The sequence below is a fragment of the Talpa occidentalis genome, unplaced genomic scaffold (assembly GCF_014898055.3).
Source record: "Talpa occidentalis isolate TD23 unplaced genomic scaffold, MPIMG_talOcc4v2.1 talOcc4.16, whole genome shotgun sequence".
Taxonomy (NCBI): domain Eukaryota; kingdom Metazoa; phylum Chordata; class Mammalia; order Eulipotyphla; family Talpidae; genus Talpa; species Talpa occidentalis.
Genome location: NW_023601653.1, coordinates 57,316,954 through 57,330,095, shown reverse-complemented (window position 1 = coordinate 57,330,095; position 13,142 = coordinate 57,316,954). Strand labels below are relative to the sequence as shown.

At 40.1% G+C, this 13,142-nt stretch overlaps 1 protein-coding gene across 1 annotated transcript in view; it reads left to right on the top strand.

The window, feature by feature from the left end:
* Positions 1-13,142, top strand: part of PIK3C2G (phosphatidylinositol-4-phosphate 3-kinase catalytic subunit type 2 gamma) — a 312,676-nt gene that overhangs the window by 228,734 nt on the left and 70,800 nt on the right. Inside the window, exon 26 of the mRNA XM_054696764.1 lies at positions 12,771-12,960. Coding sequence (XP_054552739.1) covers positions 12,771-12,960 — 190 coding nt within the window. The remainder of the gene's footprint in view (positions 1-12,770; positions 12,961-13,142) is intronic.

Sequence of the window (13,142 nt, the reverse complement as noted above, 5' to 3'; positions counted from 1 at the left end):
TAAGACAGAGTAAGTGGCCCCTTAATTACCAAAAAGGTGATTTTTATGTCTGTCACCCTTAGAGTCACCCGAGGCTTGTCCATATAAACAGTAAACAGGGGAGTCTCTCTCACCTCTAGGCTTCTTCAGAGAAGATCTTCACCTGCACCGGGTTCTTCATAGTCAGAGGCAGCTGACCGTTAAGTCTGTCCTCCCATCCTGGCCCGTGGTTAGGGCTGGCCTCTCCCTCTCTGGAGAGTGGGACAGTCCCTTTTTTTCGTGCCCTGTGTGATGGCAATGAAGGCAAGGCCCTGGGGACAGCTTCTTGCAGCTGAGGTGTCCTGGTTGCAGGCAGTGGAAGCAAGCTGGCAGCCCATTAAGAGGTTGAGGTCCCAAATGCCCTAGGGTGCATGGGGCCTTGGGTGAGTCTGATGTGGCAGGGTACTAACAATGGCAAGTGCCATTTACTGGCCCTTCTCTTGCCTTTCTCCCTTTCTTTTTAGTCTAGTTAGTCCCTTCCATATTACTATGGGCCTTGAAGGCCGTGTTTAAAAGTGTTAAAAGGGGGCCTCCCCGGTGGCGCAGCGGTTGAGCGCTGGGTTGCGAAGCTGCCCGCGGCCTCTGCGGCGCCGGCTCGATCCCCGGCTGCTCCCCGGCCACCGGAGGAGGGTCCCACATGGCGCGCAGACCTCTCCTGCCGCCCGCTGCTCCCCTCAGCAGTGTACTTCGGTCCTTCTGCCTGCTCTGCTCCCCGCTCTGGCTCTGGTGAATTCTCTCACCCTCCCGCACCTCTGACTGTACCCAGTGCTTGTATAAATAAATAAATTAAATAAATCTTTAAAAAAAAAATAAATAAAATAAAAGTGTTAAAAGGATTTTAGGCCCTTGATTTAGTTTTAGGAGTTTGTACCTGATGTTAGAGCAAGGCTGACTAATGAAGGAGATTGAGACCCTTAAATTGTTTGTCCTTTTTAGGGTCTAGATTAGTATACCTTTTTATAGCCTCAGTAAATTTAGCCTGAAATGCCTGGCTTATTAGGTTTTAAGAAGTCTTATGTATTTTAGAATAATTTTATTTGTGTACATTTATGTTGAAAAGGTGAAACAATTTTATGAGAATTCTGTTTATGAGGTATCAATATACCCAAATTGACTCAGTTTGTTTTCACAACAAGAAACAATTTTATATATCAAAATAACTAAAGTCTGGTGCCACACAAGTACACAACTGACATTTAAGTTAACCAAAATATTTTATGGCAAGTCACTTGAGAACACAAAAGTTTTTGTTTGTTTGTTTGTTTGTTTGTTTGTTTTTTTAAATCCTTCACTCAGACCTTTAACACTTTCCTTTGCCTTTTTTTTCTTTTAAAACACAAGCACACCGTACTTTACTTGTATCCAGAATTATCACACCTTAGTTCCCAATCTCTGCATTGCAAGACACCACAATAGCTGTTACACTATCATCTCTTCAGACTACACAACTTACAGACACATTTTTCAATTTTTTTTTGTTGTTGTTGTTGTTGTTGAGATGACATTAAACTTCAGTTTCCTTACAATAAGGAGCAAAATGTAAACCTGAGATTTCAGAGAATGGTTAACAAATTTTATTACTCAACTTAGTAAAACCTTAGTTTAGTTTTAGTTTTTTTCTTAGAGTTGGAATTTCAAGTCAACTGCAGAGTTGCCACTATAACAATTTTATATACCAAGTTGTTCTTAGGCAAGTACTAGATAGGTTGACAAAAGCAAGAAAAAAACTAGACACTTAATACCAGAAACATTTTTCAGTAACTTGTTCATATGGCTTTAGATGTTACCTTGAATTCTGTGAAGAAATATAGTCATTTACTGGGAGAATATATTGTTTATTCCAAGGGGAAAAGACAAGTAGATTAGTCTTCCTGGAACAAGATCTTATCAAGAGATAGAAGCCTACAAGTAAGTTTTGTTTGTTTGCATAGGTCAGGTTAATTATTATTCCCTTTATAGAGCATGAGTAAACACATTTAAACAACGTAAAGTATTAATACCCAACATTAAAACCTTAAGGCATGTATGCTTTTTAAACCATTACATTTTGAATTAGATTTTTTTTTTTACCACAATTTTAGATCGCGATCTCAAAATTTAGGATTTTTTTTTTTTTTAATAGGTGCCATTTAAAATTAATCCTCCGGAGGCAAAAAGCAAGAACAAAGAGATCTCTTGATTTTCATTTAAAACTTTTGGCCATGTGCATTAATTTTAAGAAACAGTTATTTTTACCAATATTTGTAAAGACACTGAGAAACTACGATTTAGTAAATTCCCCTTTTTAGTAACAATTTGTTTTGACATATTCATTTAACCACGTTTTTAATATCCTTTTTATATTAAGCAGGTTTTTAATGACATAGAAGTTAGAATTCTTACATAGAACAAGTACCCAATTTTAACCCTTACTTAAAACCGAGGGTCCAACCAAAACCACAACAATTTTAAAGTTAAGCAGTTTGTACTAACTTTCTTAGACAAGAAAAACATTTTTAAGTTTGTATTTTTAAGTATTATCCATTGGCTTTACATTGTTTTAGTTTTGTCACACTAAGACCAAGCACATTTTTAAGACAGAAGATATTTTTCTTTTTAGAACCATGTATGGAGAGGACAGGAGAAGAGGAAGAATAAGATTTTTCCTGTACAGTTTGCCTGTTTTTTTTTTTTTAACTCTTATCAGAAATTAATTAGTCTTAATAAGAAACTAAACTTTTACAGGTCCAATAAGCAGTTTAGAAATTGTCACTTAACCAAAAATCACCTTTTATGGCTCGTTAGCAAGTCCAAAGTAACTCAGCAGTTTTTACCTTTAACATTTTAGACTTTAAAATCAGAAACACACAGGGACATAGAACTTTTTCCCTAGCATGAACCAAAACAGTTTTTTTTTTTTTTTAAGGTGGGCAAAGGGAGAGTCTAGTTCCCCCACAACTGGAAGGCAGCAGAGACATACCAATAATCTCAACACTGGAAAAAATAATCCAGGCAGCTGCTTATTGAGAGCAAAGGCAGTCTTTTTTACCAGCCAGCTGTAGTGGACCCCTTTACTTATTAGTCCCCAGCATTTTGTCTTTTTGTCTTGACTGTGACCAAGGAGGGTTAGCTGGAGAAGATGTCATTTATGGCCAAATTGGGCTAGTTTTTAAGAATGTGGCTTACGGGCATGTCCCATGGAATTGAGATAGAGCATTTTATGGTCTCTGTAGCAATAAAAGAAAGGTACCCGCAATGGCAGCACAGAGACAAAGCAGGGACATTCCTGCAGTTAAGTCAGAGGTCGTCCCATTTGACCAGGACCATATATCATGGTCTCTTGACTGGCTCTTAACTCTAGGATGCCAGGAAAGATGTCGAGACTTGGGTCTAAGTGACTTACTAAGAGAAGCAACAGGTGAGATAGGAGCCAATTACTCCTGAGAATTGGTCTCAATTTTAAGATGCAGGAGAGACGAGTGCCTCTTTTGCATGGCTGACGAAGAGGCTCCCATCTGCAAAAAAAAAAAGAATGAAAGCAGGTATCCAACATCTGCTTCTTTCCCCAAAGGCGGAGAAAACCTATAGACAGGTCAAATTATGGATTTAGGGTCAAACTGGACCCAATTCTCAATCCACTTCTCCCTTGCCTTTTTACCGGAGGCGTCCCTCCATTTAAACCCGGAGCTCTAACTGTGAGTGATCAACAGTTTCCTCGCATAAAAGTCCACTGGAGTTAACCACTCCTTACCAGTGTGACCAATGTATCTCTGCCTGTCTCCCACCGAACAGACAGGTGTGGGGTACCGGACTTTGTGGGACCCTACCGGAGTTCCCTAACCAGTCTCTGTGCAAAGGGCATTTATTCCAAGCTTCTAGCGAGCTTATAGTAAGTCATTCTCCTCATCTGAAGAAAGAGACCCTGAAAACACCTGAACAGTAGAGACTTAACACAAGCCACAGACCAAGTCCTACGACCTAACTTTTAATGATGTCCATTTGCCAGACAACAAAACTGATTCCTTTTTTCTTAAGCCATAGCCCTTAAAGCAGCAGTAGCCCAGAACCTGATATTTACTTGTCTTAAACTCCCTTTTGAAAAACTGTCATGAGACAAATTTATAATACCAAAAGTATAATTAATTAGCTGGACCTAGGATTTGAGGCAAAACTGTACATACATTCCTGTCATAATATGAAACTCAGTCTCTCCTGCCTGTGCCAACCAGCAGGATTAAAACAGACACCAGGGAAAAGGCTCCCAGGGGTGCCCCAAGATTTTTATAAGACCATTTTGTACCTTATGTTTATAAGTTGTCTTGATAGAAGCTGAAAGAAGTCCGTCCTATAGGGGAGGGATCAAGAAGGTGAAAGTCCCTTTTTTTTTTTTTTTTTTTTTTTTACTGTTAGGCCTCCGTGACTCTCGCCTAGGTGCCGACCTAGCAGAACGCCTTGTCTGAGCCATCGGATCTCCTGGATGTCCAGGGTTCCAAGGGTCACAGCTTGGTCGTTCTGAGCACCCTCGGAGTCCACGGATGATAGAGGAAAGTAGGAATCAGTGACAAGAGAGTCCCGACATTCCCACTCATCAAGTGGGGGATCAGGAAGCCTTGCCAGCTGAGAAACCTGTCACCCGAGACTTTAAGAATGGCGGCCTCACGCTAGTCGCTTTTACCGGGCCGACGGGTGCCCATTAATTTTTTGCAATCAAATATAGGACAGAGAAAAAGGTTTTGAAATATCTACTGCCTGTCTGAAGCCCACAGGTAACAGAGAAGCAAATCAGTTGCATTGCAAGAGAAGGAAGAATGGAAAGGGAGAGAGAGAGAGCAGAGAAAGATAAGAGGAGCCATTCTAACAATCCTAACAGGGATCTGAGGCCAGGGAAGGGTTCTGTGTCGGATCCTGTGTGGTGCTTAGTGAGGAATGACTTTCCCAATTGTCACATTGGGACCATTCATCCTCCACTGTGTCTCGGCAGCTCCCCCTCTGCTGAAGGCAAGGGAGGATGGCCCAAGCTGCTGGGAGATCAGCCCCTTATGTGCAGCTCCCGGACTGCCTCTACATGATGTATGTGCCTAGCTCTTCGGAGACCGGAGTCCCTCATACGACGACACCAGACTTTTATTCTTTACTGGCAGATGGGCTAGTCCCCTTACCTGGTCTGGTCACCAGTTTATCCTTTCACAGGAATCTTTAAGGCAGTCGCCCTTTGGCATTTACTGACTGTCCTGTGCCCTTTTTATGGCCTCTTTGATGGCTCCAAGAGAAAGAAAATGTTTAGCAAGAGAAGTTTAGGACAAGCTGAAGATAGAAACAATTTGTGCCTCTCGGCTGACTTACCCAAAATCTTGTGAGATCCCGGACGAGCCCCCAAAATGATACCGGAATTGTCAGGCCTAGTCTCCCAGCCAGGAATGGATTCCAGGCTGCAGGGCAGCGCTGAGCCCAGCCGCTAGACCCCCACGGGTTGGTGTCTCACGAAGCCGCAGCAGGAACTTCGCAGACGCTCAGGCAAGCAAGCGAGAAGAGGCAGTTTGTTTATAGAAAGAAAAAGTTTATTGAGGAGGAAAAGAGCAGAAATAAAGTGGGACTCCCAGGCCAGGGAACCAGGCCTGGGAGGGGCAAGGAAGCCAAAGTGGAATTGTGTTTCAGGGAATATATACCTTTTTTTCCCTCATTATTCTAAAACTTCACCAGTCTCTCTGTGATTGGTTAGTTCTCGGCTGTCTCACTTAATTTGCTACTTAGTGGGGATCTTCACATTCCTTATCTAACAGCTTTCTCTTTTCCCATTTGTTGCATCTTTAAATTTATGGCCCAGTCCTCTGGATGGGCATCCCTGCATTGAAGTTAAACAGCTGCCCTTCTAATGTGACCATAAATTAAACCACTCTCCATTTCTCCAATCTCCGCCTCCCTTTACCACCTGAAGGAAACCAGGACCAGCATTAACAATGTTGTCCTTGGTCCTGGCATGTTTGTTTTTCCTGATGGAATTGGTTATATTTCTTTGGTTGTCCTTATCTCTGAAGCCTCCCTAAATTCTTCAGAGGTCCCCTCCTGCACTATCCCTAAAACTGCCTAATAACCCTAGCTTGCCCTGTCTCATGGGCATTTGTAGTCTAGGTTAAGGGCTGGTCACAGGAATTTCAGAGAATGTTACCCTCTGTGTGGTATTAAAAACTGCATTATAATTAATGGTATTTAGAGAAACATGGAAATAAAATTGGTTTGCTGGCCACAAAGGTTTTTCACATCATTGCCAACTCCTCTCTCTGCTTCTCTAACTTTTTTCTACTTCCCTTACAGCTGAGTGCTGTTCAATAGAATCAGAAAGTATCATGACTCAGTCCCTGCAAATTGATACTCTCATGTAATATCTCTGCCGAGCCCACTGCTAGGCAACAAAGGCAACCATCCATTAAAATGCTGTCCAAATGGATTATGTCAGAATTTTCAATCACTCTCAAATCTCGGGTTAGATGTCCTTAGAAGCAGATAACCTGTTTCACAGACCAGACTAGGATCATTAAGCATAAACTTCCCTGCCTACCTCCCCTCCCATATACAGATCTTGTTTATCGCTTCATCCATGTCATCCTCCAAAAATGTGAGAGGAAATTTTCCATGTACTCCCAGATACTCCATTCAACCTAATAGACAAATTCTTCAATTTAGTAAATATAAAATCTCCTGCTCTTCAGCTAAAACTGAAGAATGAAGTAAAATGAACCACCAAACTTAAAAAAAAAATGCATTTGTAAGGGATTTTGGTAGTAAGAACCAGAGTCTCTCTGGTTTCCTAGGGAATAAAAGATATACACACACTCAAGCTGAAACCTAACAAACCTAAGGAAACAGTAGGGTCTGAATGGTTTCTAATGGAAACAAAGATCTTCTACTAATCTCTGCTATATTATTCAAGTTCTCTTTACCCATTGGCTAGTATTCTCTAGGATAAACTCTAGAATAGTCAGTCTAATTGACTCAATTGGTTGCTTTTGTCATGCAAAGCAACCCTTGGATTCTGTTGCTCATTCTTATTCCTTTCATGCCTACCCCTTCACAAAGAACAGCTAGAACTTCTCTAAACTTTGACTTTTAAAGGGAACAGTTTTTTTTTTTTTTTTAAAGAGGCATGTATTTCATTTATTTATTTATTGTTTGTTTATACATGCACTGGGTTGGGTACAGTCAGAAGCACGGGAGGGTGAGAGAATTCACCAGAGCCAGAGCAGAGCAGGCAGAAGGACCGAAGTACACTGCTGAGGGGAGCAGCGGGCGGCAGGAGAGGTCTGCGCACCATGTGGGACCCTCCACCGGTGGCCGGGAAGCAGCCGGGGATCGAACCGGCGCCGCAGAGGCCACAGGCAGCTTCCCAACCCAGCGCTCATCCGCTGCGCCACTGGGGAGGCCCTAAAGGGAACAATTTTAATTAGGAGATGCTACTGGGCAAAGTAGGCACAGTGACTGTCCAAACAAGCACAACTGTGAAATCCATGACATCCAGAGAGAGCTCCTGGACTCCACATCACAGACACTAGAGCCAAAGTCCTTGGGTCTCCTAGGGTGCACACACATCAGAAATTGCCAGTGTCCTCTCATTCCTCCTTACTTATTCCTCATGTCTACAGAATGAGACAAGATTGTTTATGTGCAAATGTCTCTGTAGGGTAAGGTAAAAAGTATCAGGCTTTTCTGCCCTCCCGCCATTAGGATAGATGACGGATCTGCGGTCCTGAATACATGCCTGATGGCGGGCACCTGGAGTAGGGTATGGGCATATGTAGATGGGATTCACCTGGGCTAAGACTGGGCTTTTAAGGGCAGCATCACAGGGACTCCAGCAGAAGCAGAGAAGGAGAAGCAGTAGAAGTAGGAGAGCAGAGAAGCAGAGAGAACATGAGAGAACACTGGAGAGCCCAGAAAGAGTGAAGACTTGCTGGGGGCTGAGATGCCTGCAGGCATATGTAAATAACATAATTAACATATGGGATGCCTGCAGGCATCCCAGCCCCCCAGCACCCCTACCTGCCATGTACCTGGTAAATCCCAATAAAAGCCTGCAAAAGCCAATGAGGGCTCCAGACTCTCCTCCTTTACCCCGGTCTGCTGGATTAGAAAACCTGCACTGTGTCCATTCCTGCCCCTACAGTCTCCAAACATAGTTCAATGGCTTTCTATACGGTTTCTCTTCAAATTGGGAAATAAAAGAGTATGGGATAGGCATGCAGATCCCTGGGTTCTATTACCATTAAATTTTCTTGATGCACACCTTAGCTACAAGCTTAAAAAAAAAAAAAAAAAAAAGGTGTTTTGAACTCTGGGAATTGATCAGTCTAAAGGTTAAATGCATTTGGAAAGTTTAATACACCTACCAAGAGGATCAGAAATCATTAGTTAAAAAAGATGAATAGTGCAGATGGAGCTGTTTCACAACAGCTGTTATCTCCACAGAGGCTATGCACATTGTCAGTCAGTTCTCACTGGCATTCCAGGCCTTGTGCATTGCATACAATTGCTGCATTCCAGGGATGTGTCAAGCAACTAGACTGAAATAATTTACTAGACCTAATATATGTTTTCATATTATAAAAAGCATAAGATTTCATTTTAATATCACCAATAAAATTAGCTGGATTTGGTGAGAGATAAAACTTAGAATATCATTTCACTGGCATAGTACTTATATTTAATAAGTGTGTCCACTGATATTTCCCTAGCTCCTTAATTTCATTTGTTCTGATTTGGCTAATTTTTCTAAGGAAGGTATAAGAATTATTTATTCATAGTCAAGGCCAGAGTACCTAGAATCTTTGTTCTTATGCACATGTTGGTGGTTGTGAAGACTTGCTGACCTTGTCAATGAAATCTGAACACCTGAAATTTCATCTTGGCAAAATTTTGTTTGTTTGCTCATTTTTTTTTTAAATTTTTTTTTTTAAGATTTATTTATTTATACAAGCACTGGGTATAGTCAGAAGCACGGGAGGGTGAGAGAATTCACCAGAGTCAGAGCAGGATGCAGAACAGGCAGAAGGACAGAAGTACACTGCTGAGGGGAGCAGCGGGCGGCAGGAGAGGTCTAGCGCGCCATGTGGGACCCTCCTCCGGTGGCCGGGGAGCAGCCGGGGATCGAACCGGCACTGCAGAGGCTGCGGGCAGCATCGCAACCCAGCGCTCAACCGCTGCGCCACCGGGGAGGCCCGTTTGCTCATTTGTTTTAAGCCAAATTCTAAACCATGAAGCTGAGAAAGGGGAGGAAAAAAAAAGAAGAAAAATTCTAAAGTTGCCTCTTGTTTTAATCCCTATCAAATGTCTGTTTTGTGTATACTATGAGTCAATTTCTTCAGAACCATGTATCTGTACCTTTGTTTTCTCTTGTATTCCTCCAGCTATAATTTCTAATCTTTATTCACTTCTTTACTTATTTGGTAGTGAGCTTCCTGAAATAATAGTTGCATAATATTTTTCTATTTCCATTGCCTTTGCTTTTAATGCTATCAACAATTCTAGGAAATGGCATGGACTAGTTGTTTTGGACCACTTCCTATGCACTAGTTACCACACATTTTTTTTCTTACAAAATATATCACTAAATAAAAAAAATTATGGCATGGCATATAATTGTGATTTTTGACTCCTATCTTCTTTTACACACATTTCACATGATTTAAGATCCTTACAAGACATTGCTCTTATCCTTTGCCTGATTCCCCTCTTCCTGCCTCACTCCCTCTTCCAGCCACACTGCTAGACTAGCTGGACTCATTCTGGATTAGCTGTAACTTCTGCCTAGTATGTCCTCCATCAGAAATTCCCATGCCCTCCACTCAGGGAAAATTAAAGTCTTTGTAAAATCACCTACTCATCTTTTTAGTGAGATAACACTTAATCATACTATCTAAAATTGCAATACTGTTACCTGTCTCCATAGTCCCTTTCCCCATTTTCTACCAAACGTCATCTGACTGCTGAGTCCTTAGGACAGTTCTCCAAAGAGCCAGTAGGCACTCACTGAAAAGCTGAGCAGACCATTTCCAGAACAGCAGGTGAAACTGAGAAGGATTTTTACACACTCAAATTCACAAGGAATGGCCAGGATTCTGAAAAGTTAGACAAGTCTATGAATTTTCAAGAAACTGGAAGTAATTAGAGCTCCCTTCCAAGAAAAAGTGCTATGATGAAGAGAAATTGCTAAAAGTATAATCCAAACTGAGAAGAGAAAGATCACAGGTGCAAAGAAAAACCAAAGTCCAGGAAAAAATGGGGGTAGGGAAGCATAACTCAGAAAGTATGAAACAACAATTTTTTACTAATGACAGCAACAGAAAAGGGAGCATCTGACCCTTGAAGATGCTCTATTGCTTACTGAAAGTTCAGAAATGCCAATTTCATATTAAAACAAGCAAGAGGAATGGATCATGTTTGAATGTCATACAAAATATAGTAAGAAAAAGAAAAAAGATGTAAAATGAAATTCCTACACTAAAATTATGCCAGAAAGACATCCTCACCAAAGGGATAAACTGTATCAGTATATTTTAAATTAACCTAAAAAATTAATAAAGTGATAAAGCCATGAAGGAACAATACAGATCACAATTAGAAGAACCCTGAAAAGAGGGGATTGAATCCTCAAAAGAACTAGAAATAGAACATAAATTTAAAAAATGAACTAGAATGAAGTAATGAACTTAACAATATAACACATCACTAAAGAGGAAAAGATTAAGGAAAAGGAGGACATAAGACCTGAAACCATAAAATATATAGAAGGAAATATAGGTGAAACACTACATGATATGCACATCAAAGGCATCTTTACAGACACATCACCCAAAGCAGTGATAGTGAAGACAAAGATAAACAGCTGGGACTACATCAAATTAAAGAGCTTCTGCACAGCAAAAGAGACAATAACAAAAACAAAGAGAAACCCCACTGAGTGGGAGAACATTTTTGCACACAATACTAATGATAAAGGATTGATCACAAAAATCTACAAAGAGCTCATGAGACTCAACAAAAACAAAGAAAATAATCCAGTCAAAAAATGGGCAGAAGAGCTAAAAAGAAACTTCTCTGAAGAGGAAATGCAAATGGCCAACAGGCATATGAAAAAATGTTCAACATCACTTATAATCAGGGAAATGCAAATCAAAACTACAGTAAGATACCATCTCACACCAGTGAGAAAGGCATATATTAAAAAAACTAGCAACAACAAATGTTGGCGAGGTTGTGGAGAAAAAGGAACTCTCCTGCACTGCTGGTGGGAATGCAAACTGGTCCAACCACTATGGAGAGCTCTGTGGAGATTTCTGGACCTACTAAACATAGAGCTTCCATATGATCCAGCAATTCCACTCCTAGGTATTTACCCAAAGGACACAGAAACATCAATTCCAAAGGGCACCTGCACCCCTATGTTTATAGCAGCACTATTTACAATAGCTAAGCTTTGGAAACAACCCAAATGCCCAAAAATAGATGACTGGATCAAGAAGATGTGGTACATATACACCATGGAATGTTACTCAGCATTCAAAAAAGATAAACACATGCAATTTGCAGCAACATGGATGGCGCTGGAAGGGATCATGCTCAGCGATATAAGCCGGAAAGAAAAAGAAAAATACCGGATGGTCTCACTCATAGCAGGAATCTAGAAAACTTAAATAAGGGACAGGAAAAAGAATAAATATAAGAAAGAAAATATCAAAATCAACAAACAACTATGAACCAGAGACACTCTATGGGGGGTGGGGTACGGGGAAAGAAGGGATGGGGTCAAAATAAGGGGGTTGTAATTGTATGGGGAATATAAAAAATAAAAAAAAGAAAAGGAGGACTTCTTAATTTAAAATAAAAAATGAAGAAAAACAATGAAGATCCAGCATACTATATGGAAAAGTAAACCAAAATAATACATTAAAATGATTTCAAATGTAATTACATATTTGGGGTTTTAATTAATACTAACATCATAATTTAAGAAGTATCCTGAAATATTATCTTGAAATTACATACTAAAAGGACATAATGCATATTCAGAAAAATTCCCAGAATGAGCAACCTGAAACATAGTTTAGAAAAGCTATTGAACTCTGAAGAAGAAACTTCCTTTAAGCATCTAGGCCAAAAGACCAGACCCAGTCATTTAATGTGAAAAGTTCATTATGTTATCAGAGTTTGGGACAGTAGTACTTTATTTCAGAAGAAAATAGAATATCTTTATGGCTCTCAAAAAAGAGAAAATGTGAGCCAAGGACATAATATACAGCCAAACTGACTTTCAAATGTACAGGCCACAAACGTCAACATGCAGAAACTCCGAAACATACTTCCTTGCGCAGTGTCTGAGGAATTTACTAAAGAATGAGCTTCACATAATCAAAATGACTTTCAGAGATGTGCATATAAAGAATTTTAGAGAGTTTTTAAGATTTAATAGTTAGAGAGATTATATGTGTGTATGTTATATGCATCATGGTATATACACTCTATGATGTAAGTAGAATGGTTTTAGATGGAATTGGAGTGGAACAGGAAGCATATATAAAAAGTAGAATAAGCATACATTTGCTAACATCTCAAGATGTGAACTTCAAGTTTATAAAAATAATATTTACTAGTTGGGTTCCAAAGAAACATACATGGTTGTTGCTTTTTACCCATACCTAACAAACACAAAGAAATAAATCATAAATGAAATGAGTCAACTCTGAGGAAAATTACTCACTGTCTCTTCTTTTTCTTTTTTCTAGGAAGATAAAGGAAAGCCTGGAGTGTTTCCCTGTTAAATTAAACAATTTGATCCACATACTGGCACAAATGTCAGCCATAAGCCATGCCAAATCTACTTCACAGACCTTTCCCCAGGAATCCTTTTCGCCGAGTGCAACAAGGTCAATTCTAAGAGCAACAATTTTAGGGCTCAGCAAGAAAACCAGTAATGTAAGTCTCCAGTTGTCATCTTGACTTAAATATCATTTGAGTTACCTCAGATTCCCTTCACTGTGCTACACCTCCTTCCTTGTACCATCATTTTTTTTTTTTTACAATGCAAATGAAAATTCAGTTACAGTTTGAGCAGAAGTGCCATTGAGTACAATATTCTAGGGAAAAATCGTAACAAC